Below are 27,333 nucleotides of genomic sequence, written 5' to 3' on the forward strand. Positions count from 1 at the left end.
CTTGCAGGCCCACATTTGTGACTGACCGGCTCAAATTGGTCTACGTAGCAAAATTTGAAATTGTTTTTTTTACATTGATTACTCAGAGCTACAAAATGGTATATCATACTCTGCTGTTGAGGAACAATGGGAAAGTAATTCTGCTTTAAAAGTTGAAAAACTTGTAACCCCACTTTTGAGAAAATGGCCCTTGAATCGTTTCGGTACACCTACTGGAGAGCTCTTGTTTATCTACACCTATTCAGCATAGTTTACAACCTCTTAAACCCATCTATTTAAGGATTCACATGTCAGTGATGTGGTAAACAGAGTTAGTAAAGTAGTGTAGTAAACAACCAGAGATTTCAAGACAAAAAATGGGAGTGGTAATAGCCTACCATATGGAAAAACTGAAGGTAGAAATACACTTTACCTAGTCCTTGGCCAAAATCCTAATCAAACATGGGTCCAGGTCATGTTGTTGTTCACTTTATCATCTCTGGTAAAACCACACCATATCAAAAACAATCTAAGTTTATTTGAAGGTGTAAACGGTTACAGTGAAATGGTTACTTGCATATTTGCATTGTAGCGATATCAAAAATAAGAATGTGTCCAGATAAAAAATATTATTTAAATATCTTATAATTATTAGATGATGCTTACCCAGACACACATGTCTAAAAGTAATGTGAAAGAAATGCTATAGCTACCCCCCAGCCACATTTAGCAAAGTGGATGGGTTACTGTTGTTTACAATAGATGGCCATTACCAACCGCATACACATCTGGCTAACTTGATGGGTCATGTAATCATCTGACAAAGTGGAGTCTTTTGTTTAGACATGTAGCTCATGGGATGTCATTTGTAACAATGAACCATAATCCCAACCCATAGCTACAGTACAAACTGATTGTCACGTAGTATGCATATGCAAGTAGCTAAAGCTAACCAACTAGGTTCAATGTTAGCTAGCTAGCTAACGTTCACTAGCTAGCGAACAGTAGGCTTTAACTTGCAATGAAAATTAATTTCTGACAAAATTTGAAATATATAATGTCTAAATATTTTGCTAGACTCTTACATGGGTGAATGCTTCATGGCAGCATGTTTTTTTCCATTGTTTGTAGCTACAGCTTGTTTGGCCCGTTGTGTCAAGTCCCTCTGGTTCACACTGACCATGTGTATAAAGTAGTCCATTACAACTATTTCACACTGATGATTGTCAATAGAGCCAGCTAAATTCAAGATAGCAATGTTGTTGAGAGCAGTAGCAACACTTTTGTGGTTATTCATGGCTAACGTTATATCTTTCAAAAAAAGCCACGGTAGCAAGGATTATCTACACATACTGAGCAGCTCATGTTATAGACAGAAGCGTGGTACATGGCCAACCAATCAGAACTCATCTCTCGGCATGTCCAGCCCATCCATTATCTCAGCCAATCATGGCTAGCAAGAAAGTTCCTGTTTTTTTCCGTGGCTAAACCAACTAGGCTCGAAATTGAACAATTGTATTCATATTTACAGATGGAATACAAGTTTGTTATTAAGGCACATGAAAGTTCACATGCTCCAGAAGGCATTTCTGACAAAAAAATGCATTTAGATTAAAACGCCTCTCCTTTTGAAGTTGTGACATGCGACATACTTGGTGGGACACAACTTTGGTATGAACCAACTGTGTTTAATGCCTTTGAAGGCTGTTATTGAAATGGTCTGTTATTAGTGCTTATAGGATGTTTTATAATGCACTATACTGCATGATAGAATGCCATTTAAATACATTTTGTTCATATGATATAGAGTGGGTTGCACCAACATGGTTTAAATTAGTGACATGTTACACCAATATATGAGGTATTTCACGAGTTGAAACGAAGTTGCTAGCCTATTTGACAAATGAGGCCACAAAGTTGCTGTTCCTTGATAAAATAATAGCAATGTAGCACTACTGCAACTCTATTGTGAAAGGTTCTTATGGGTTTGCCAGTATTAGACAGAAAGGTTCTTATGGGTTTGCCAGTATTAGACAGAAAACTCGTTCTTTAGCTAATGTTAGCTACTGTAGCTAGCTAGTTTATAAACCAAGCTATTTAGCATAAAATATAACGTGTTATTGTCATTACTTAACGTTATTTAGCCCTTTATTATTTGTTCGCTAGCTAACTGATCATTGCATGTCAAAGAAGTTCAAATTTCTCTGCTTATGAAAAAAACCTCTTGTTGGAGCTGATGATGGAATTTACTAAGATAGAGGATAAAAAGACTCAACATGACTTTCAAAAAGAAGGAAGACCCCATGGCCATATTATGCAACAGATTTAATGGATTGACACGGATTTAAGAGAAGAGGGACCCAAATCGGATGAATGTGTGCTGGAAAAATTTCAAAGAGAAAGCCAAAAAGGATGCGGCAGAGGAGAGGCAGGCAGTCTATTGCCCCTAGTACACCTAAGAATCTAGCTCTCCTGTAAAATCCAGCTGCTGTTTCCTCTGTACGATTCAACCGTATGTACTGATTTGTCAGACCAGCAATACCACTGGACACTCGGACTACAATCCTGCAGATGGTTGACTTGTGGAGTCCAAAAAGATCCCCATCCACCATCTGGAAACATCCAGTTGCGTAGAACTGTAGGGCCAACAGGAGCTGAAGTAGTGGGGGTACAGCCACGTTACTATCACTCCCAAAGCTTAATGGTTTGTGCAACCTTCCTTCCCAGTTGCATTACAGAGTCTTTGGAGAAGTGGTATCTCCTTGAAAACTCATCATTATCATAAAACTCAGGATTCAAATAGTCTCTAATTATTCTGTGAGGAACTGTAGTTTTGGTTCCTCCACAGTAGATATGCTGCCATTTATCAGTTAAACCACCTCCAGTGGCAGTTCAGAATTAACTTCCAATCTAAGTTTATATAAAAAAGGTTTAAAGTGAAAACTAAACTTAGATTAATGTATTTTTAAGTCATTTACACCTCTGATTAAATCCATCCTCTAATCTAAATGTAGTTGTTTTAGGGGGATCTGTACTTTACTATTTATATTTTTGACTACTTTTACTTCACAACATTCCTGAAGAAAATGATGTGCTTTTTACTCCATACATTTTCCCTGACCCACAAAAGTGCTTGTTACATTTTGAATGCTTAGCGGTACAGAAAATTGTCTAATTCACACACTTATAAAGATAACATCCCTGGTCATCCCTACTGCCTCTGATCTGGAGGACTCACTAAACACAAATGCCGCCACTGATTTTAATTTAACTAGGATTAATTTAAAACTATGTTTAACATTTGGAGAAACAAGATTAATATATAAACCCTTGATTTAACCCAGTTTAAGAGTTACTCCATGTTGCTGCAACCCACCCATAGTGTTACCTTTTTCTCTCTGCTCTTACAGATCACCTATAAGGCTCTGAGCTCCTTGGACCCCAGTGCAGACCTGACCACCCAGCGCGGCAGGGTGTTCAAGCTACGCAACGAGACCCACCACCTGTTTGTGGGGCTCTACCCGGGCACCACCTACTTCTTCACCCTCAAAGCCAGCACCAACAAAGGTTTTGGACCCCCTGTTACCACCCGCGTCGCCACCAAGATAGCAGGTGAGTGAGACCTGTTCAGACAAGATAGTCTTAATAGTGGTGTTACGTTGGTATCAGAAGTTCACATACATACAACAGCAAGCACTACTGTAACGATGTATGCTGAGAGCCGGGAAGCAAGTTCAATTTATTTTAAGGAATAAATAATGTTTTAATAAATAAATACAACTAAATACAAAACAAGAAACACAAACAATGCACAGACATGACACTGGAACAGAAACAGGAACAATGATGACTTGGGAGGAAACAAAAGGGAATGACATATAAAGGGCAGGTAATCAAGGAGGTGGTGGAGTCCAGGTGAGTGTCATTATGTGCAAAAGTGCATAACGCTGGTGACAGGTGTGCGCCATAACGAGCAGCCTGGTGACCTAGAGGCCGGAGAGGGAGCACAGATGACAACTAAAACAGAAATTACGTGCACCATTGTACCATAGCAGTTTTGTTCTCCTTTTCCCTTTTGTATGTTGTATGAAAGTGAAAAACCAACACTGTGACATTGTAAAATGCTACGTTTTCAAAAAAATACCTTTTAGAACAAGGCTCGGACACCTGACTAAAGACTTGTAAGGCCAGTATATTATTGTTCATTTTTTAAAATGGATACACCTCAGTAAAACAGTGACCTTTCAAATGTCTATATAGGGATTACATGGTGGGAATTATTCATAAAGTAGCATGAGTCTCACTGTAGAAATTAAGCTAGAGCAGAATAATATATTTATACGCTGAGATAAAACAAAGTTGGGGGATGAAGAAAATCACGTGGTTGGCACGTTATTGACACACCAATTTAATGCTGTTGCTGACAGTCAAAATATCACTGGAATGACAACGTACCCCCACATACAGTACACCGAATGTAGCAATCAAATATTGTTCATCATTGTGCACCATTCATTTGAACCATGTCATTCCTGACATTCATAGATAGAAATGGTGTAACACAAGCATGAAGGATTTGTCTTCTTATCTCTGAAAGTAAACATTCCCTGTCTCAGTTGTCAGTCATCCAATAGACTAGAGCCTTGACGGCCTGGAGCATCAACACCTTTCTCTTTGATTCCTGAACGAATTGGCATTTCTAATTCCAGACTTGGTTTATCTAATCAATGTTGTCCAATGAATGTTTTGGAGATAATGAAGACATGACATTTTAAAGAGATGGCACTATCGTGACGTGTATAGGGCAAGGCTTTCATACCAACATGCTTGTGTTAGAATACATCTTTAAAAAGGTCAATCTTTAGCAATGGCTTTATGGACAATATTGACTTAGGCCAATTCCATAGTATATTTACTGTTACTGTATGCCATACTCCGTTCTGGATTAGCTTCAGCAATCACAGGGCTAAATCCATTATTGCCACGATGTGAGGGGACGAAGTGCATTTTAAAGATAGGAATTCAACAGGGTTTTGTTCATTAAGAAACAAAAGTAACTAAAACAGACTCAATCATATTAGTCTTTTGTGACATAACATTTAAAAAGTGTTCCATGGCGTGCCCCAATGAACACTTACTTGATCTCATCCCCTCTGAATCTTTCCCCACCAGCCCCATCGATGCCGGAATACGAGACAGACACGCCTCCTCTGAACGAGACGGACACCACCATCACAGTTCTGCTGAAGCCTGCCCAGTCCAGAGGAGCTCCTGTCAGGTACCACACTATGACATCACTTACATGTCCAAGTGTCTCTATTTTGGAAGTGTTAACTTCATCTTAGTCTGCTTCAAATGTGAAAACTCTGGCATAAAGCCTAACTCACACATGTTTTAGCATGGCATTATGGAGGTGTCAGATTCGCAAAATAATGGTGTGTGGAAAGAATTTATATTAAATTGTATATATTGATTGTTTTAGAAATTGTTTTGTTCATACACAACACATGACAGTGCAGTTAACGCTTAGGCCTAATTGCACAGGTTTTTACTAAAGTGTTACCCCTTTCTTTCTCAAAAAAGACAAGTTATAAGCACAGAATCCAATTCATATTTATCTCGACCTTGAAATGGTTCACCAAAGTCCACAGAATCTCCTAAATTAAAAACGGAATTATTGTTCTTCCTGTGGGTGTTTTGAGGTATTAGAAGCAGTCATTCATATAAGTGCAATTTGTATGCAAAATGCATTAAGGGGATCAAGTTCAATTTGTATTGTAGTTGGCAGAGCAACACAGTTCTTTTAAAAGTTTCATCGCATTTAGTTCCAGTTTTGAAAACATAGCCTTGACAAAACAGACACGACATCCTCACTTATGCCAATTCAACACTACTGGCCGTTGGCTTGGAACAACAGCTTAACCGCTTTAGGAACATCAATCGCAAGCAGTTTGTTGACATTCATGAAAATATGGTTAGTGTGTGCATATTGAAATAGGACATTTTATGCTCAACCTAACAACTCAGAAGGAAACTATTTCCCAGTGTTAACCGAATCCCTCAATTGCCCTTACGGGCTAGCATTTGGTCAGAAAGAAAATGCTTATGTACTTGCTATTGGGCTAACAATATTTCCAGGCCTTGTGTAGAATTATAGAATTGAAATATCTGAAGGGAATAATACACTTGTGAAATTGCTAAATAGGAATTTAAATCCAAGTGGGTATTTACAGTATTCTATAATATAATATGCATGCTATATTACATTTTCTGATTCATCAACTACTAAATCCTTTCGTAAAACACTTCAAATATGCCCCTAAGTGCACAAGGTTCATTGTCATATTTCGAATCACATTTTATTTGTCACATACACCGAATTCAATGGGTGTTAACTTGCTTACGAGCTCTTCACAACGATGCAGAGTTAAAAAATTATACTTAAAAGAAAAATAGTAACAGAAGAGGAATAAAATACACAAGAATGGAGCTATATACAGGGAGTACCAGTACCAGATCAATGTGCAGAGGTATGAGGTATTTGAGGCAGATATGTACATGAAGGCAGGTTAGTGACTAGGCATCAGGATAGATAATAATAAGGTATTTGAGATAGATATGTACATAAAGGCAGGGTAAAGTGACAAGGCATCCGGATAGATAATAATAAGGTATTTGAGGTAGATATGTACATGAAGGCAGGGTAAAGTGACTAGGCATCCGGATAGATAATAATAAGGTATTTGAGGTAGATATGTACATGAAGGCAGGGTAAAGTGACTAGGCATCAGGATAGATAATAATGAGGTATTTGAGGTAGATATGTACATGAAGGCAGGGTAAAGTGACTAGGCATCAGGATAGATAATAATAAGGTATTTGAGGTAGATATGTACATGAAGGCTGGGTAAAGTGACTAGGCATCAGGATAGATAATAATAAGAGTATGTGAGTGAGTGTATATATAGTCTTCTGAGTGTGCATAGAGTCAGTGCAAGATAGAGTTAGTGCAGATAAACGTTGTTTTATGTTGAAAACAAGTAATAACGATAGCCTACATTTCACATACTGTACAGATAATGCTTTAAAAAGTATAATGGTCTCTAGAACATAAAAGCTTTGCTTTAATGAAAATGTTTACCAAAAAAGCTCATGACAAGATCAGCCGGGCTGTTGTTACATCCATCCTGCACATACGGATGCAACTAAGCCTTTTTTACAATGCACTTGTTTGGTCTCTGAAAGCCATTAGTTTGAAATTGATATTTTCTGTCAGAGAAAAGTCCACACTCCTTTGGTCATCAGCAATTATCCCATATGAAAGATGCCAAATTAGAGGCTAGGATAATTTGCCCTAGTCCTTCACTGAAACATACATTTCCCTAATTGCATATAATTGTGAAGTGTGTTCTTGGCATAGATGGACATAATTGCGGACAACCACTATAGCGCCCCAGGGCTCAAAAGAAGTCCTTATCCATTCATGAACCCCAGAGCAGAAACAAACCCTCCACTCATTATCTTCCTCTCCATTGACAGGGCCTTTCAAAAAAGGCCAGTTTAAAGACCACTCCCTCTGGCTCCTCACTTCTAATTAGGGGTAGATTTCCCTCTACTGGTCCCTCACAGAAATGACTGCCCAATAGAAGTGCTCCCCCCAGACAAGTCTGTATTTATATGTTGGTTTCTATTCTAAATGTAAAATAAATAACATATAATTTTCCACGGAGTTACCTTTATTTTCCAAAAGGTCACCAAACATTATATATTTTTGGGTTAAAAGTCCACATATTCAGCAGGTGATGTAATTCACACTGGAGATATAAACGTACTAATCGCAAAGCAAATTGAAAGTTTGGAATGTGGTCAATTTGGAGTGGTATGAATAGTTGATTGGAGCTTAAGAGAGAGCAGCAGTAAGACTCTCTGCTCAGATAAACTTTGTATATAGTTTTAAACTGACCCGACACAGACAACAAACCCATTATGTATGTAAAACACTATGTATATATTCAGACATTAGGTAGTTCCTTATTAAATTCAATTGTTTTTATTAATTAATTTTTAAATCAATATTTAACCCATTTCTTATGGAAGCTGGGGTCGAGTTAATGCTGTATGTATCAATCGTCTTAGAGTAGGAGTGATAACACAGAATCAGGTACCCCATGTCCATGTAATCTTACTCATTGTGTTCTAAAAGACCAAACTGATCCTAGATCAGCACTACTACTCTGAGACGCTTCATACAGTGCCTTCAGAAAGTATCCACCACCCTTGACTTTTTCCACATTTTGTTGTGTTACAGCCTGAATTTAAAATGTATTAAATTGAGATTTTGTGTCACACACACACAATACCCTTCAATGTCAAATTGGAATTATGTTTTTTGTAATTTTTATAAATTAATTCAAATGAAAAGATGAAATGTCTTCAGTCAATAAGTATTCAAGCCTTTTGTTATTGCAAGCCTTTATAAGATGAATGGTGCACTGTGTGCAATAATAGTGTTTAAGAATATGTTTTTAAATGAGTCATCTTTGTACCCCACACATACAATTAGCTCTAAGGTCCCTCAATCTAGCAGTGAATTTCAAACACAGATTCAACAACAAAAAACAGGGAGGTTTTCCAATGCCTCACAAAGATGGGTGAAAATGTTTGAGCATGGTGAAGTTATTAATTACACATTGGATGGTGTATCAATACACCCGGTCACTACAATGCTACAAGCATCTTTCCTAACTCAGTTGCCAGAGAGGAAGGAAACCGCTCAGGGTTTTCCCTATGAGGCTATGGTGAAGTTATTAAATACACTTTGGATGGTGTATCAATTCACCCAGTCACTACAAAGCTACAAGCGTCCTTCCTAACTCAGTTGCCGGAGATGAAGGAAACCACTCAGGGTTTTCACCATTAATTACACTTTGGATGGTCTATCAATACACCCAGTTACTACAAAGCTACAAATGTCCTTCCTAACTCAGTTGCTGGAGAGGAAGGAAACTGCTCAGTGTTTTCACTTTAAAACAGTTTCAGAGTTTAATGGCTGTGATAGGAGACAATGGAACAACAACATTGTGGTTAAACGACAAAACTAACCTAAATAACATACTGAAAAGAATGAAACCTGTACAGAATACAAATGTTTGAAATAAGGCGCTAAATTAAAACTGGAAAAATGTGGCAAAGAACTTAACTTTATGTCCTGAATACAAAGTGTTATATTTGGGGCAAATCCAACACCACACATCACTGAATACCACTCTTCAAATTTTCAAGCATGGTTGTGACTGCATCATATTGCTATGCTCGTCATCGGCAAGGACTAGATTTTTTTAGGATAAAAATAAACTTAATAGACCATATGCAAAATCCCAGAAGAAAACCTGGTTCAGTTTGCTTTCCAACAGACACTGGGAGAGAAATTCCCCTTTCAGCAGGACAATAACCTGAAACACAATGCCAAATATACACTGGAGTTGCATACCAAGACGACATTGAATGTTTCTGAGTGGCGTAGCTACAGTTTTGTAAAAAAATAAATGTCTTGAAAATCCACGGCATGACTTAAAAATGGCTGAATAATGTGCAAATATTGTACAATTCAGGTGTGCAAAGCTCTTATAGACTTCCCCAAAAAGTCTCACAGCTGTAATCACTACCAAGGTGATTCTAACATGTATTGACTAAGGGGGTTGAATACCTATGTAATCAAGATATGTTACTATTTTCTTTTTCTTAAATTTTTTCAAATGTTAGAATTTTGCTTCCACTTTCACATTACATAGAATTTTGTGTAGATCGTTGTCAAAAAAATGACAATTAAATAAATGTTAATCCCACCTTGTAACACAACAAAATGTGGAAAAAGTCAAGCGGCGTGAATACTTCCTAAAGGCACTGGTCAGAACTCTGATGATGACCCTTGGCCTTTGCCCTGTGTTCCTCCCCAGTGTCTACCAGTTGGTGGTGAAAGAGGAACGCAAGCAGAAGGTGCGGCGGGCAGCCGACGCGCAGGAGTGCTTCCCCGTCCCCGTCAGCTTCAAGAATGCCTCCATCTTGGATTCGCCCCACTACTTTGCGGCGGAGCTCCCACCCACCTACCTGACTGTGGTTCAGCCCTTCACCGTAGGTGACAACAAGACCTACAACGGCTACTGGAACCCTCCCCTCTCTTCATCCAAGAGCTACAGCATTTACTTCCAAGCCCTGAGCAAAGCCAATGGGGTGAGCTGTCATACCTCCTTTAAATTAAGATCCATCACTGTTCAATGTCCATCGCTGTTGTATGTTGTCTAGATACAGATTACGGTTGTCACACTACCAGTATCACCATACTCAGAAGTATCATGACAAGCAAACAAACATGAATCAGACTTAGTTTTGAGAGAAAAACAGTAATTTTGTGAATAAACAACCTTACTGTCATTTGGAGTCATTTTCCAAGCTATAAGACATTTACATAAAGCAGGTTTTTAAAAGACTAAAGAGTTTAGTCTGCTTTATGTTATCCTCTTTGCCATAACACATTTAGTATTGTAGTATCATGATAATGGTATTGTGACAACCCTAATACAGATGGGATTTTCTTTTTCAATGGAATGTCTTTGTTCAGCCTTTTAGTGAATAATGAAAGACCATGACGCTGGAGAGACGAAGCAGGTACGGGGAGTCAAACATTTAATAAAGAACGGACATGGAACGAGACCGGAACAGCGCCAGCAAACTAGTAAACACAGACAAAAAACAATCAATGCAGCAGCGGGGAACAGAGCAGGGAACAGAGCTGGGGAACTGACAAATATAGGGGAGGTAATAAACAGGTGATGATTGAGTCTAGGTGAGTCCAATATCGCTGATGTGCGTGACGAGGGAACGCAGGTGTGCGTAATAGACGGCAGGAGTACGTGATGCAGGGCAGCCTGGCCCCCTCAAGCGCCAGTGGGAGGTAGAGCGGGAGCAGACGTGACAGGATGTACATTAGCATTTGCCTGTTCTTCTTTGTTTGCCAAATCGCAAACAGTATGCAAATGTGTGGCACTCTAGCTCTTCTTATTCGTAAAAGGTTAGACTATAAAATATATTTTTCGAAATTGCTTAAAACCAGAGGGTGTTCCATAATTTTCCACCTCTGTAACTTTGTTTGGCACCGGCTGGCGGTATAAGCAGCGCCTTCCCAATGCTCAAGTTTTCCCATGATGTGGTTCAGTGTGCCTGAGCGGTGGTCACATCGACCTCGTGATTTCATTGGATCTCAGTCAATTCAATCTGTGAGTTTTAGGCTCAGTGAGTCTTTTTGAGTCTTTTTGATAAAGTTATTGCATAAAATATGGATTTAGCTTGGTAGTTTAGACCTGCCATCAAGAATAAGGCATTTATTTCACGTCTCTCGTTCCTTAATCTGTTTCTCTTTTCACTTAAATTGTCCCCCATTACATTCAGGTTAGATACCAGAAATGTAAAATCAAGTGCGGCTTAACTGTTTCTCCGTGGCTTTAAAGTATGCCAGCCTATCATTATTATTTAATCTAATGGTTTTTCCATTTAGCTATTACATATGTGATGTAAATGCTCATTGTAAACCGCCGCTACTCACTTATACTCTCCATCTTTCAGTAGACTACATAGTGTACATACTGTCGGTACTGTGCATATTCCCTTATCCGCTACTACAGCATGAAATAACCATGTGATTTGAGTTGTTCATGATGGCAGCACTGCTTGGATCCCTAGTTTGCTCATCAAGTCTCCTTTCACGGGTGGCATCCCTAAGATGCCATTCTTTCATCCTTTCATTGTGCCAATTAGAAAGCATACACATCAAATGAGCCCGAGCAGGCTTTTCCGAAGCTATGCGATGCCACCCAAGTCCCCCGACATAAAAGACAAGAAAATACATTGCCTAAGGGTGGAGAGTTTAAGTCTGGAAAGAGAAATAGGGAGGGAGAGAGAGAGATAGTGAGAGAAAAGAGGGTCGAGGGAGGCTTTTTCTCCCAATACAGACGAGCTGTCTGCTGATTCCTCAGCCAGGGCGGGTGCCAACTACAGTCGCCAACTCTCCTGGCACTGCCAATTGCGCTCGAAACAACCCCCGCTCTGGCCTCTCAAGTCCCCCAGGCTTCTTTCTTGAGTACAGGCTGCTTGTCCTACACAGTAGTGGCTAGGAGGGCGGCCATATTGACAGACTGGTCATATTTGCGTCAGGATTTGGTCCCCCCAGGATATGATGTTAAGTCTTGACAATTAAGACACAACACACCTTCTCCATTTCCTGTAGTACCAACCAGACGGGAGCAAATTAAGAACATTTTCCGTGTGCTTTTGCCCAACATCTAGAATTTTGAACATGGTGAGGTACAGAGAGAAACTATACGTTTACGCAGCAGTATTCAGGTGCTTTCAAAGTGGCACAAAGCAAAGAGCTGAACCTGAACAGTGACACAGAAAGATGGGAGAGAAATGGAACAAAGCAGGTGGCACTTTTATAAAATGGCCTCCAAATTCAGCCTTCCCCTTGACAGGTAAAAAGGCTCACGTCGGCCATGCAGCCTCGAATTAACCATAGTTCACCCAAAGTGGAGGGCAGGAGTTGTTTTTCGTATGACAGTGGGTGTCAATCAGATTTGATTCCCCTGTACTCGGCACAAAACGGGAAGTGCATCCATCAGAAGGAGCACTCCCTGTAAAAATCAGAGTGCCTTTACCCCATTGTCCCGTGGCAGACAGACAGACTGCGTCCGAGACAACCCAGACGCTCACACTCAGTAATGATGTCAATGCTTTGGCCTGTCACCAAAGGTAGTTTAAGTGAGTCAAAATTAAATGTGCTCTTCTCTCCTTGCCCCCACTTTAACACTTACTTATTGGGCTGTTTCAGTTCTGACTGTATCTGAAGATAATCACCTTCAAGCCTATCAAAGATCCTGTTACAAATTCTTCGGTCACGTACGGTTCCTTTCGAGTCAGGCCCAAATTATTGTCTCTTGCTATGTGAACGTGTCTGCGTGTTTATTTATTTATTTACTAATGAGATATTCTGAGTCATAGTGTTTTGGGGGGATGAAGAAGGAGTTTCCTTTTATTCTGTCTTTTACTTGTTTTTGTTCAGTTCTTTAGGGGCATAATTATCATGTAATTTCAGAAGAACAAAAGTACCACATTTTGCTTCAATGCTTATCTTTAGTGTTAGTTCATGGAAAGTCGAAATGACATGTCAGACCACAGTTTAGACTGGTGATGTGAGCATGTTAGGACTCTGGGGCTGTCTGTCTTCTACAGTGGTTCCACCAGCTGCACCACAGGGACTTGGTATTCAGCTCAGGCTAGTGCTGTTAGCCACAAGATGTGTACCAACTCCCAACTAGAGACCTGCATCTGCAACTCAGCCTTAAAAAAGCAGCATTAATAAATCCTCTAAAGGATCAGACACTTTTTTTAAAAATTCGCCTAAAATGACAAACCCAAATCTAACTGCCTGTAGCTCAGATCCTGCAGCAAGGATATGCATATGCTTGATACCATTTGAAAGGAAACACTTTCCATTTTCTGGAGATGTGAAATTAATGTAGGAGAATATAACACATGAAATCTGGTAAAAGATAATACAAACAATAAAACATGCATTTTCTATTTTGTTTTTGTTTCATAATTTTTGAAATGCAAGAGAAAGGCCATAAAATAATATTACAGTTTAGGCGCATTTTAGATGTTGGCCACTAGATGGCAACAGTGTGTGTGCAAAGTTTCAGATTGATCCAGTGAAGCATTGCAATACCGGACAATATTTTGCAAGTCTGCCCAAATGTGCCGAATTGGTCAATTGATACATTTTCAAGTACATAACTATAGAGAACATACAAAATTATATGATAATACAACATTACATTTACACACTACCAGGATTGTCATACATGATGGATCATTAGCTTATACACTAACTTTCACACATCTAGATGGCTGGGCAGGGTGGCTGTCGAGCCAGAGACAGCAGGGGTTCAAACTGTAGAACCCAGTTCCTACATTTGAATATAACAATTTATTTGATCAAACAAAACTATGCTGCACTTTATCTCTGGGACCCTCAGGATGACAAATCAGAGCAAGATTACTGAATGTAAGTACATTATCTATCTTCAGAGATGAATGTATCTAACCAGTTGCCGTGATATATGTTTTTTGTTATGCACTCTCCTCAAACAATAGCATGGTATTTTTTCAATGTAATATCTACTGTAAGCTTTCTGCCCATAGAAGACATGTCTATGTCCTGGAAAGTTTGCTGTTACTTACAACATCATGCTAATCATATTAGCGCACATTAGCTCAACCGTCCCGGTATAGGGAGAGCGATCCTGTAGAGGATAAACTACAATCCTTAAATAACTTTCCACTATCGGAAAGACTATACATTGTCCCTACATTTATTAAGTCTACTGCTCATACTCTTGAGGCTTGCTCATTACCATCTTGTAAAATCTTTAGCAAATGGCCACCTCCTTTCGGGTCGAGCCCATGCATAAGCAGAGTGTTGTGAAACAGGTGAGTGGTGGTGAATGGGGAATTCTCTTCAATGGAATGCCAGGTGCTTTGAAGTGGAGGTCATGTGTATCAACAATGAACACAGTTGACATCGGTGATGCTTTGTTTACATTCATCAAGCCCCTAGTTATCATGTTCCTTGGCCAACTAGCCCTCTTTCTAGGGAGGTGGTTCATAAAAACTTTTACGAGCACTTATTAGCCACTGTAAATTAAAGAGGGAAAAAACACAGCAAGAAGATACCAGAATCAATGTAGATGTGTATGGAGAGTCATAGTAAAAAGAGAAAAACGTGCCCCATCTCTCTGTTAAATATTCAATACGGGTAGGAATAAGTTACGGAAGAAAGAGACAAGCACCTTTTGTTTTTTTGAGGATGATAGTGTTCCATAAACACCTGCCACCTTACTCTATATACATTACAGTAGTGCCACGACTACAACGTCACTCTATATACATTACAGTAGTGCCGTGACTACAACTTTACTCAATACATATTACAGTAGTTCCACGACTACAACGTCACTTCTATATACATTACAGTAGAACAACGACTACAAGTTTACTCAATACATATTACAGTAGTGCCATGACTACAACGTTACTCTATATACATTACAGTAGTGCCACGACTACAATGTTACTCTATATATATATGTTACAGTACTGCCACACGACTACAACTTTACTCTATATACATTACAGTAGTACCACGACTACAACATTACTCAATATACATTACAGTAGTGCTATGACTACAACTTTACTCAATATACGTTACAGTAGTGCCACGGCTACATCGTTACTCTATATACGTTGCAGTAGTGCCACTGCTACATCGTTACTCTGTATACATTACAGTAGTGCCACGACTACAACGTTACTCTATATAAATTACATTAGTGCCACAACTACAACGTTACTCAATATTTGTTACATTAGTGCCTCGACTACAACGTTACTCAATACATGTTACAGTAGTGCCACGACTACAACTTTACTCTATATACATTACAGTAGTACCACGACTACAACATTACTCAATATACATTACAGTAGTGCTATGACTACAACTTTACTCAATATACGTTACAGTAGTGCCACGGCTACATCGTTACTCTATATAAATTACATTAGTGCCACAACTACAATGTTACTCAATATTTGTTACATTAGTGCCTCGACTACAACGTTACTCAATACATGTTACAGTAGTGCCACGACTACAACTTTACTCTATATACATTACAGTAGTACCACGACTACAACATTACTCAATATACGTTACATTAGTGCCTCGACTACAACGTTACTCAATATATGTTACAGTAGTGCCACGACTACAATGTTACTCTATATATATGTTACAGTACTGCCACACGACTACAACTTTACTCTATATACATTACAGTAGTACCACGACTACAACATTACTCAATATACATTACAGTAGTGCTATGACTACAACTTTACTCAATATACGTTACAGTAGTGCCACGGCTACATCGTTACTCTATATACGTTACAGTAGTGCCACGGCTACATCGTTACTCTATATAGTTTACAGTAGTGCCACGACTACAACGTTACTCTATATAGTTTACAGTAGTGCCACGACTACAACGTTACTCAATATACGTTACAGTAGTGCCTCGACTACAACTTTACTCTATATAGTTTACAGTAGTGCCACGACTACAAAGTTACTCAATATATGTTACAGTAGTGCCACGACTACAACTTTACTCTATATACATTACAGTAGTGCCACGACTACAACTTTACTCTATATACATTACAGTAGTGCCACGACTACAACGTTTCTCTGTATAGATTACAGTAGTGCCACGACTACAACATTACTCTGTATACATTACAGTAGTGCCACGACTACAACTTTAATATACATACATTACAGTAGTGCCACAACTACAACGTTACTCAATATACGTTACAGTAGTGCCACGACTACAACATCACTTCTATATACATTACAGTAGAACCACAACTACAAGTTTACTCAATAAATATTACAGTAGTGCCACGACTACAACATGACTCTATATACGTTACAGTAGTGCCACGACTACAACGTTACTCTATATACATTACAGTAGTACCACGACTAAAAGGTTACTCTATATACATTACAGTAGTGCCACGACTACAACATTACTCAATATACATAACAGTAGTGCCACGACTGCAACGTTACTCTGTATACATTACAGTAGTGCCACGACTACAACGTTACACTGTATACATTACAGTAGTGCCACGACTACAACGTTGCTCTATATACATTACAGTAGTGCCACAACTACAACGTTACTCTATATACATTACATTAGTGTCTCAACTACAACTTTACTCTATATAGTTTACAGTAGAACCACGACTACAAGTTTACTCAATACATATTACAGTAGTGCCACGACTACAACATGACTCTATATACATTACAGTAGTGCCACAACTACAACGTACCTCAATATACGTTACAGTAGTGCCACGACTACACCGTTACTATTTATACGTTACAGTAGAACCACAACTACAACGTTACTCTATATACATTACATTAGTGCCACAACTACAACATTACTCAATATACGTTACATTAGTGCCACGACTACAACTTTACTCTATATACATTACAGTAGTGCCACGACTACAACTTTACTCTATATATATACACATTACAGTAGTGCCACAACTACAACGTTACTCAATATAGGTTACAGTAGTACCACGACTACAATGTTATACTTTATACATTACAGTAGTGCCATGAATACAATGCTATTCTTTATACATTACAGTAGTGCCACAACTACAACTTTAAAATATATACATTACAGTAGTACCACGACTACAACATTATTCTATATACGTTACAGTATTGCCACGACTACAACATTACTCTACATACATTACAGTAGTGCCATGACTACAACGTTACTCTATATACGTTACAGTAGTTCCACGACTACAACATGACTCTATATACGTTACAGTAGTGCCACGACTACAACGTTACTCTATATACATTACATTAGTGTCTCGACTACAACATTACTCTATATAGTTTACAGTAGAACCACGACTACAAGTTTACTCAATACATATTACAGTAGTGCCACGACTACAACATGACTCTATATACATTACAGTAGTGCCACAACTACAGCGTTACTCAATATACGGTACATTAGTTACACGACTACAACTTTACTCTATATACATTACAGTAGTGTCACGACTACACCGTTACTATTTATACGTTACAGTAGAACCTCAACTACAACTTTACTCAATACATATTATAGTAGTGCCACGACTACAACATTATTCTATATACGTTACAGTATTACCACGACTACAACATTACTATATATACATTACAGTAGTGCCATGACTACAACGTTACTCTATATACATTACAGTAGTGCCACGACTACAACTTTACTCAATACATATGACAGTAGTGCCACGACTACAACATTACTCTATATACGTTACAGTCGTGCCACGACTACAACGTTACTCTATAAACATTACAGTAGTGCCACGACTACAACGTTACTCTATATACGTTACAGTAGTGCCACAAATACAACTTTAATATATATACATTACAGTAGTGCCACAACTACAACGTTACTCAATATACGTTACAGTAGTTCCACGACTACACTGTTACTATGTATACATTACAGTAGTGCCACGACTACAACATTACTCTATATAGGTTACAGTAGTACCACGACTACAATGTTATACTTTATACATTACAGTAGTGCCACGACTACAATGCTATTCTTTATACATTACAGTAGTGCCACAACTACAACTTTAAAATATATACATTACAGTATTACCACGACTACAACATTATTCTATATATGTTACAGTATTGCCACGATTACAACGTTACTCTACATACATTACAGTAGTGCCATGACTACAACGTTACTCTATATACGTTACAGTAGTTCCACGACTACAACATGACTCTATATACATTACAGTAGTGCCACGACTACAATGCTATTCTTTATACATTACAGTAGTGCCACAACTACAACTTTAAAATATATACATTACAGTATTACCACGACTACAACATTATTCTATATACGTTACAGTATTGCCACGATTACAACGTTACTCTACATACATTACAGTAGTGCCATGACTACAAAGTTACTCTATATACGTTACAGTAGTTCCACGACTACAACATGACTCTATATACGTTACAGTAGTGCCACGACTACAACGTTACTCTATATACATTACAGTAGTGCCACGACTACAACATTACTCAATATACGTTACATTAGTGTCTCGACTACAACATTACTCAATATACATAACAGTAGTGCCACGACTACAACGTTACTCTGTATACATTACAGTAGTGCCACGACTACAACATTGATCTTGCCTATGCTGCTCTGTACCATCACTCATTCATATATCCTTATGTACATATTCTTTATCCCCTTACACTGTGTATAAGACAGTAGTTTTTTTGGGAATTGTTAGTTAGATTACTTGTTCGTTATTACTGCATTGTTGGAACTAGAAGCACAAGCATTTCGCTACACTCGCATTAACATCTGCTAACCATGTGTATGTGACAAATAAATTTGATTTGATTTGATTTGATTTGATCTTTATACATTACATTAGTGCCACAACTACAACATTACTCAATATACGTTACATTAGTGTCTCGACTACAACATTACTCTATATAGTTTACAGTAGTACCACGACTACAACATTACTCAATATACATTACAGTAGTGCCACAACTACAGCGTTACTCAATATACGGTACATTAGTTACACGACTACAACTTTACTCTATATACATTACAGTAGTACCACGACTACAACATTACTCAATATACATTACAGTAGTGCAATGACTACAACTTTACTCAATATACGTTACAGTAGTGCCACGGCTACATCGTTACTCTATATACGTTACAGTAGTGCCTCGACTACAACTTTACTCTATATAGTTTACAGTAGTGCCACGACTACAAAGTTACTCAATATATGTTACAGTAGTGCCACGACTACAACTTTACTCAATATACGTTACAGTAGTGCCACGACTACAACATCACTTCTATATACATTACAGTAGAACCACAACTACAAGTTTACTCAATACATATTACAGTAGTGCCACGACTACAACATGACTCTATATACGTTACAGTAGTGCCACGACTACAACGTTACTCTATATACATTACAGTAGTGTCACACCTACAACATTACTCTATATATACACGTTACAGTAGTGCCACGACTACAACTTTACTCTATATACATTACAGTAGTACCACGACTACAAGGTTACTCTATATACATTACAGTAGTGCCACGACTACAACATTACTCAATATACATAACAGTAGTGCCACGACTACAACGTTACTCTGTATACATTACAGTAGTGCCACGACTACAACGTTGATCTTTATACATTACATTAGTACCACAACTACAACATTACTCAATATAAGTTACATTAGTGTCTCGACTACAACATTACTCTATATAGTTTACAGTAGAACCACGACTACAAGTTTACTCAATACATATTACAGTAGTGCCACGACTACAACATGACTCTATATACATTACAGTAGTGCCACAACTACAGCGTTACTCAATATACGGTACATTAGTTACACGACTACAACTTTACTCTATATACATTACAGTAGTGTCATGACTACAACTTTACTCTATATACATTACAGTAGTGCCACGACTACAATGTTACTCTATATATGTTACAGTAGTGCCACGACTACACCGTTACTATTTATACGTTACAGTAGAACCTCAACTACAACTTTACTCAATACATATTACAGTAGTGCCACGACTACAACATTACTCTATATACATTACAGTAGTGCCATGACTACAACGTTACTCTATATACGTTACAGTATTACCACGACTACAACATTACTCTATATACATTACAGTAGTGCCATGACTACAACGTTACTCTATATACATTACAGTAGTGCCACGACTACAACTTTACTCAATACATATGACAGTAGTGCCACGACTACAACATTACTCTATATACGTTACAGTCGTGCCACGACTACAACGTTACTCTATAAACATTACAGTAGTGCCACGACTACAACGTTACTCTATATACGTTACAGTAGTGCCACGACTACAACTTTACTCAATACATATTACAGTAGTGTAACGGCATTCTTCGTTTGTCAAAAGAGAGTCGGACCGAAATGCAGCGTGGTGGTTACTCACTTTAATGGAAAAGTGAACACATGAAATATCTATACAAAAATACAAAAGGAACGTGAAACTTAATTACAGCCTATCTGGTGAAACTACACAGAGACAGGAACAATCACCCACGAAATACAAAGTGAAACTCAGGCTACCTAAATACGGTTCCCAATCCGAGACAACGAGAATCACCTGACTCAGATTGAGAACCGCCTCAGGCAGCCAAGCCTATACTAGACACACCCCTAATAAACCACAATCCCAATGCCTACAAAAACCCCAATAAGACAATACAATAACCCCATGTCACACCCTGGCCTGAACAAATAATTAAAGAAAACACAAAATACTAAGACCAAGGCGTGACAAGTAGTGCCACGACTACAATGTTACTCTATATACGTTACAGTAGTGCCACGACTACACCGTTACTATTTATACGTTACAGTAGAACCACAACTACAACTTTACTAAATACATATTACAGTAGTGCCACGACTACAACATTATTCTATATACGTTACAGTAGTGCCACGACTACAACGTTACTCTATATACATTACAGTAGTGCAATGACTACAACATTACTCTATATACGTTACAGTAGTGCCACGACTACAACGTTACTCTATATACATTACAGTAGTGCCATGACTACAATGTTACTCTATATACGTTACAATAGTACCACGACTACAACTTTACTCAATACATATGACAGTAGTGCCACGACTACAACATTACTCAATACATATGACAGTAGTGCCACGACTACAACATTACTCTATATACGTTACAGTAGTGCCACGACTACAACTTTACTCAATACATATGACAGTAGTGCCATGACTACAACTTTACTCTGTATACATTACAGTAGTGCCACGACTACAACATTACTCTATATACATTACAGTATTGCCACGACTACAACGTTACTCTATATAAATTACAGTATTGCCACGACTACAACATTACTCTATATACGTTACAGTAGTGCCACGACTACAACTTTACTCAATACATATGACCGTAGTGCCACAACTACAACTTTACTCTGTATACTTTACAGTAGTGCCACGACTACAACATTACTCTATATACATTACAGTATTGCCACGACTACAACGTTACTCTATATAAATGACAGTATTGCCACGACTACAACGTTACTCTATATAGTTTACAGTAGTGCCACAACTACAACGTTACTCAATATACGTTACAGTCGTGCCACGACTACAACTTTACTATATATACATTACAGTAGTGCCACGACTACAACGTTACTCTGTATATATTACAGCAGTGCCACAACTACAACATTACTCTGTATACATTACAGTAGTGTCACGACTACAACTTTACTCTATATACATTACAGTAGTGACACGACTACAACATTACTCTGTATAGATTACAGTAGTGCCACGACTACAACTTTACTCTACATACATTACAGTAGTGCCACAACTACAACGTTACTCAATGTACGTTACAGTAGTGCCTCGACTACAACTTTACTCTATATAGTTTACAGTAGTGCCACGACTACAACGTTACTCAATATACGTTACAGTAGTGCCACGACTACACCATTACTATGTATACGTTACAGTAGTGCCACGACTACAACATTACTCTATATAGGTTACAGTAGTACCACGGCTACAATGTTATTCTTTATACATTACAGTAGTGCCACGACTACCACTTTAATATATATACATTACAGTAGTACCACGACTACAACATTATTCTATATACGTTACAGTATTGCCACGACTACAACGTTACTCTATATACATTACAGTAGTGCCATGACTACAACGTTACTCTATATACGTTACAGTAGTGCCACGACTACAACGTTACTCAATATACGTTACAGTAGTGCCACGACTTCAACATTACTCTATATACATTACAGTAGTGCCACGACTACAACGTTACTCTATAGGTTACAGTAGTGCAACGACTACACCATTATTATGTATACGTTACAGTAGTGCCACGACTACAACATTACTCTATATAGGTTACAGTAGTGCCACGACTACAGCGTTACTCTGTATACATTACAGTAGTGCCACGACTTCAACTCTACTCTATGTACATTACAGTAGTACCACAACTACAACATTATTCTATATACATTACAGTATACATTACAGTAGTACCACGACTACAACTTTACTCTATATACATTACAGTAGTGCCACGACTACAACGTCACTCTATATACATTACAGTAGTGACACGACTACAACGTTACTCTATATACGTTACAGTAGTGCCACGACTACTTGCCTCTCGATTGAAGTTAGTTGATCATTGTGTCCTCCTCTTCCGCTCCTCCTCAATACTCTCCAATCCCTATTTAAGAAGTTAATTTCACAGGGATTCTTACACAAGCCATATCAGGAGCTCTATCTCAGGATCATCTAAGAGATGCTTTTAGACCCTCAAATCCTAGATTGATCCAAATGTACTCTTTCTCTCTGTACCCTCTCCCTTTTCACGTACAGGTCATAGAAATGGAACAAGAGTACTAATAACTCAAAGATATAGGCAAGCTCTATTATTATTACCCTCTATTTTGCATGTTTTTATCAGCTCCTGGCCTTTCTTTCCTTTCTATCACCTTTATTTTATACGCTTGCCTGATGCTGATGTGCGGTTTCAATTCCCCCCGAAGTTCAGTGGATGTGTCTGGGTTATGATATGCTGGAAGTGTATGTGCTTGAGTGTGGATCTCTTCGAACCTCAGCAGATGCTTTTATCTCAAGAAAGTTCACCATAGCTCTTCACTACACTCTTCTCTGGGCAAGGGCTTTTACTTCATTGAGTTCTTAGAGTGGACATCTCCAGTTGTTTTTTGGCCTTCCCTGCTTTCTATTTCGTTGTGAGTTGTAGTCCTTTGCCTATCTTGTTACGTTAATTGTGTTTTTGAGTGTGTGTCCAATTCACCTCCATTTCCTTCTCCTGATCAGTCTGTCACGGTATATTTTTTTAGTATTATATTGTAGGTTCAAAATCTAGGGTGTTTACAGTAGTTAATTGTATTTGGCACTAATATTGACCAGTTTCATTCCCTTTATTGACAAGTTTAGCATGTAGTGTATCTGTGTTTGTCACGATCCTCGTAGAGAGGAGACCAAGGCGCAGCGTGATATGAATACAAACTTACAAAACAACAAATGTGACACTATATATAAATATATAAATGGTGCAGACACAGGCAACTAGACAGACAATAACCCACGAAATACCCAAAGAAGATGGCTGCCTAAATATGGTTCCCAAACAGAGACAACGATAAACACCTGCCTCTAATTGAGAACAAATCTAGGCAACCATAGACATATATAAACACCTAGATGATAAACAACCCCATAAACCTACAAAACCCCTGGACAGTACACAAAACACATACATCACCCATGTCACACCCTGACCTAACCAAAACAATAAAGAAAACAAAGAATACTCAGGTCAGGGTGTAACAGTACCCCCCCACAAAAGGTGCGGACTCCGGCTGCAAAACCTAATATAAAGGGGAGGGTCCGGGTGGGCCTTTTTCACGGCGGTGGTTCGGGTGCAGGACGTGGACCCCGCTCTACCTCAGTCTTGGCCCACTTAGGTGGCGCCTTTGGAGCGGGACCCTCGCAGCGGACCCCGGACTGAAGATCATCGTAGAGGGCGTCACTGGACTGACGGCTCTGGCGGCTCCTGGTTGGCTGGCGGCTCTGGCGGGCTGACGGCTCTGGCGTCTCCTGGCTGGCTGACGGCTCTGGACAGGAGGGAGACTCTGGAGGCTCAGGACAGGAGGGAGACTCTGGCGGCTCAGGACAGGAGGGAGACTCTGGCGGCTCAGGACTGGAGAGAGACTCTGGCAGATCCGGACTGGAGGGAGACTCTGGCGCATCCGGACTGTGACCCGTCGTGGTAGGTTCCGGGACTGCGACCCGTCGTGGTAGGTCCCGGACTGTGACCTGACGTAGGAGGTTCCGGTCTGCGGCCCGTCGTAGGAGGTTCCGGTCTGCGGCCCATCGTAGGAAGTCCTGGTCTGCGGCCTGTCGTAGGAAGTTCCGGTCTGTAGACTGTTGCCGGACGCTCTGGACTGGGTACTGTTGCCGGACGCTCTGGACTGGGTACTGTAGCCGGACGCTCTGGGCTGGGTACTGTAGCCGGACACTCTGGGCTGGGTACTGTAGCCGGACGTTCTGGGCTGGGTACTGTAGCCGGACGCTCTAGACTGGGTACTGTTGCCGGACGCTCTGGACTGTGTACTGTTGCCGGACGCTCTGGACTGTTAACAAGTAAAATCAAAACGTCACTGTCGGCAATTCCCAGAAGAATAATAGCCCAATTTTAATAGTACAAACGTTACTCCAGCTATGATTCAGCTCAAATTCCAGATGAATATATTAGCAATCAAATAATAAAATTTACAGTTAAAACTTCTTGCTCCTACCCCCTACTTTTTCGAACATTCTGTTAAAAATCGCGCAACATTTCAGCGCCCTGCTACTCATGCCAGGAATATAGTATATGCATATGATTAGTATGTGTGTATAGAAAACACTCTGACGTTTCTAAAACTGGTTAAATCACCGCTGTGACTTGAACAGAGCGTGTGTTTCAGCGAAAAGCGCAAGAAAATCTGGTCACTGAAAACTGAAAAAGGTATCAATGCGCCAGTTCAATTCTTTGTTAAAGGCGAACATAGGTATTACATAGGGTGAAGGCTGCAATCCCTAAAGCTTCCACACGATGTCGCCAGTCTCGTCATTTTCTGTCTGTTTATTTCTTGGGCAAACCAGCCTGGGAGATCACTTTTCATCCGGTCTACGACAGGAAGGTTTGGAAGAGAGATTTTTGGAAGAGGATTTGAAATCGTGGAGCTATTGAATACACATCGCCCCGTGGTCATTTTGATAGATTATTAACGTTTACTGATACCTAAAGTTGGGTTAGAAAAGTATTTCGAAGTGTTTTGTGAAAGTTTATCGTCGACTTTTTTAATTTTAAAAAATGACGTAGCGTTTTCAAACTGTGTTTTTTTTCTGAATCACACAGTTTCCATAGATGGCTATTTTAGGTATATATGGACCGATTTAATCGAAAAAAATACCCAATAGTGATGTTTATGGGGCATATAGGAGTGCCAACAAAGAAGATCTTCAAAGGTAATGAAAGTTTTATATTTTATTTATGCTATTTGGGTAGCGCCGGCTATGCGAAATATTTTGTTTACGTAGCATTCAGGTATTTCGTGGTGTTGCATGATCTCTTATAATAGCTTCTCATGCTTTCGCCGAAAAGCATTTTAATAATCTGACTTGTTGGCTAGATTCACAACGAGTGTAGCTTTAATTCAATACCCTGCATGTGTATTTTAATGAACGTTTGAGTTTTAACGAGTGCTATTAGCATGTAGCGTAGCGCATTTGCATTTCCAGATGTCTAGTTGGGACGCAAATGTCTCAACTAGGAGCAAGAGGTTTTAATGCCTAGGAAACAGATATTGCGCATTTTAATTAAAGTAGATTATGTTTACTTATGCAATGTATTTCAATTAGTTTACTACATCACATTAATCACGCAATGATAATTAGTTTGATGGAAAACCTTAGGCTTTGTATGACATTTTAAATTACATCGAGATTCCCCCTTAATTCTCTCTAACTTTATTCAGTTTATTCAATAAATCCCGCAACTTCTCTCATACTGGGAAGAAAAAATATAACATGTTCAGACCTTAAGGGCAGTTAAATTTCAAATGTTTCACCCAGACGGAGATAATCCAATATGCGTTTTATAGTTTATTCGTTAGGGTAAGAAAGTGGAAACACTCTAATCAGTTTCTAGAACTCAATTTTCCAGATTTTGTAGATTATTTTAATAGTGCTTAAAAACGTAATCTTTATCAAATTATCCATTTAAGATACCAACTCAAAACCTACGTATGTCTACGAATGGGTGGTTTAACATAAGGGACTAACATAAGGACAACTCAGAGTATGCTATTCTGTTCTTCTGAAATATACAACAGCTTCTTTAGACCTATCTAAAAATAAATCATTGGTTTATTGTGATAGTGTAGGCTATATTAAATTGATTTATTAGACCTTTTAAAATGTAGATGTTACAAAGGTTAGCATCAGTGTCTTGTAGGCTATGCGCGGAAGACCAGGAGATGCTAAACGTATATACTTGTATGATCCGCTCGTCTTCCACTTATGCTATAGTTTGTACATCTGAATTTACAGTAGAAACCACATTTGTTAAATCAAGTCAGCCATATCAGCTATGTTTTTTTTTTAAAGGGAGTAAATGAGGCTGAATGAACTGTTTCGCTGCCAGACAAGGCACCGCTGATAGCCAGATAGCAGTGGTAAGGTGTTGGTACTGCTGTTGGGACTTTGCTGTTGGGATAGCTTTTTGTAGGCTTTATGTATGTACAGTTTGTGGGCACCATTTATCACCATTATAGTGCAA

General features: G+C 38.9%; 1 protein-coding gene across 4 annotated transcripts in view; it reads left to right on the plus strand.

The window, feature by feature from the left end:
- The window catches only part of LOC109890760 (receptor-type tyrosine-protein phosphatase T-like), a 484,190-nt gene that overhangs the window by 270,335 nt on the left and 186,522 nt on the right, over positions 1-27,333 (plus strand). For all 4 annotated transcript variants that reach the window (XM_031824663.1, XM_031824659.1, XM_031824662.1 and 1 more), the window contains 3 exons: positions 3,390-3,591; positions 5,152-5,257; positions 9,936-10,209. In XM_031824663.1, coding sequence (XP_031680523.1) covers positions 3,390-3,591; positions 5,152-5,257; positions 9,936-10,209 — 582 coding nt within the window. The remainder of the gene's footprint in view (positions 1-3,389; positions 3,592-5,151; positions 5,258-9,935; positions 10,210-27,333) is intronic.

The sequence above is a fragment of the Oncorhynchus kisutch genome, linkage group LG5, assembly GCF_002021735.2.
Source record: "Oncorhynchus kisutch isolate 150728-3 linkage group LG5, Okis_V2, whole genome shotgun sequence".
NCBI classification, from domain to species: domain Eukaryota; kingdom Metazoa; phylum Chordata; class Actinopteri; order Salmoniformes; family Salmonidae; genus Oncorhynchus; species Oncorhynchus kisutch.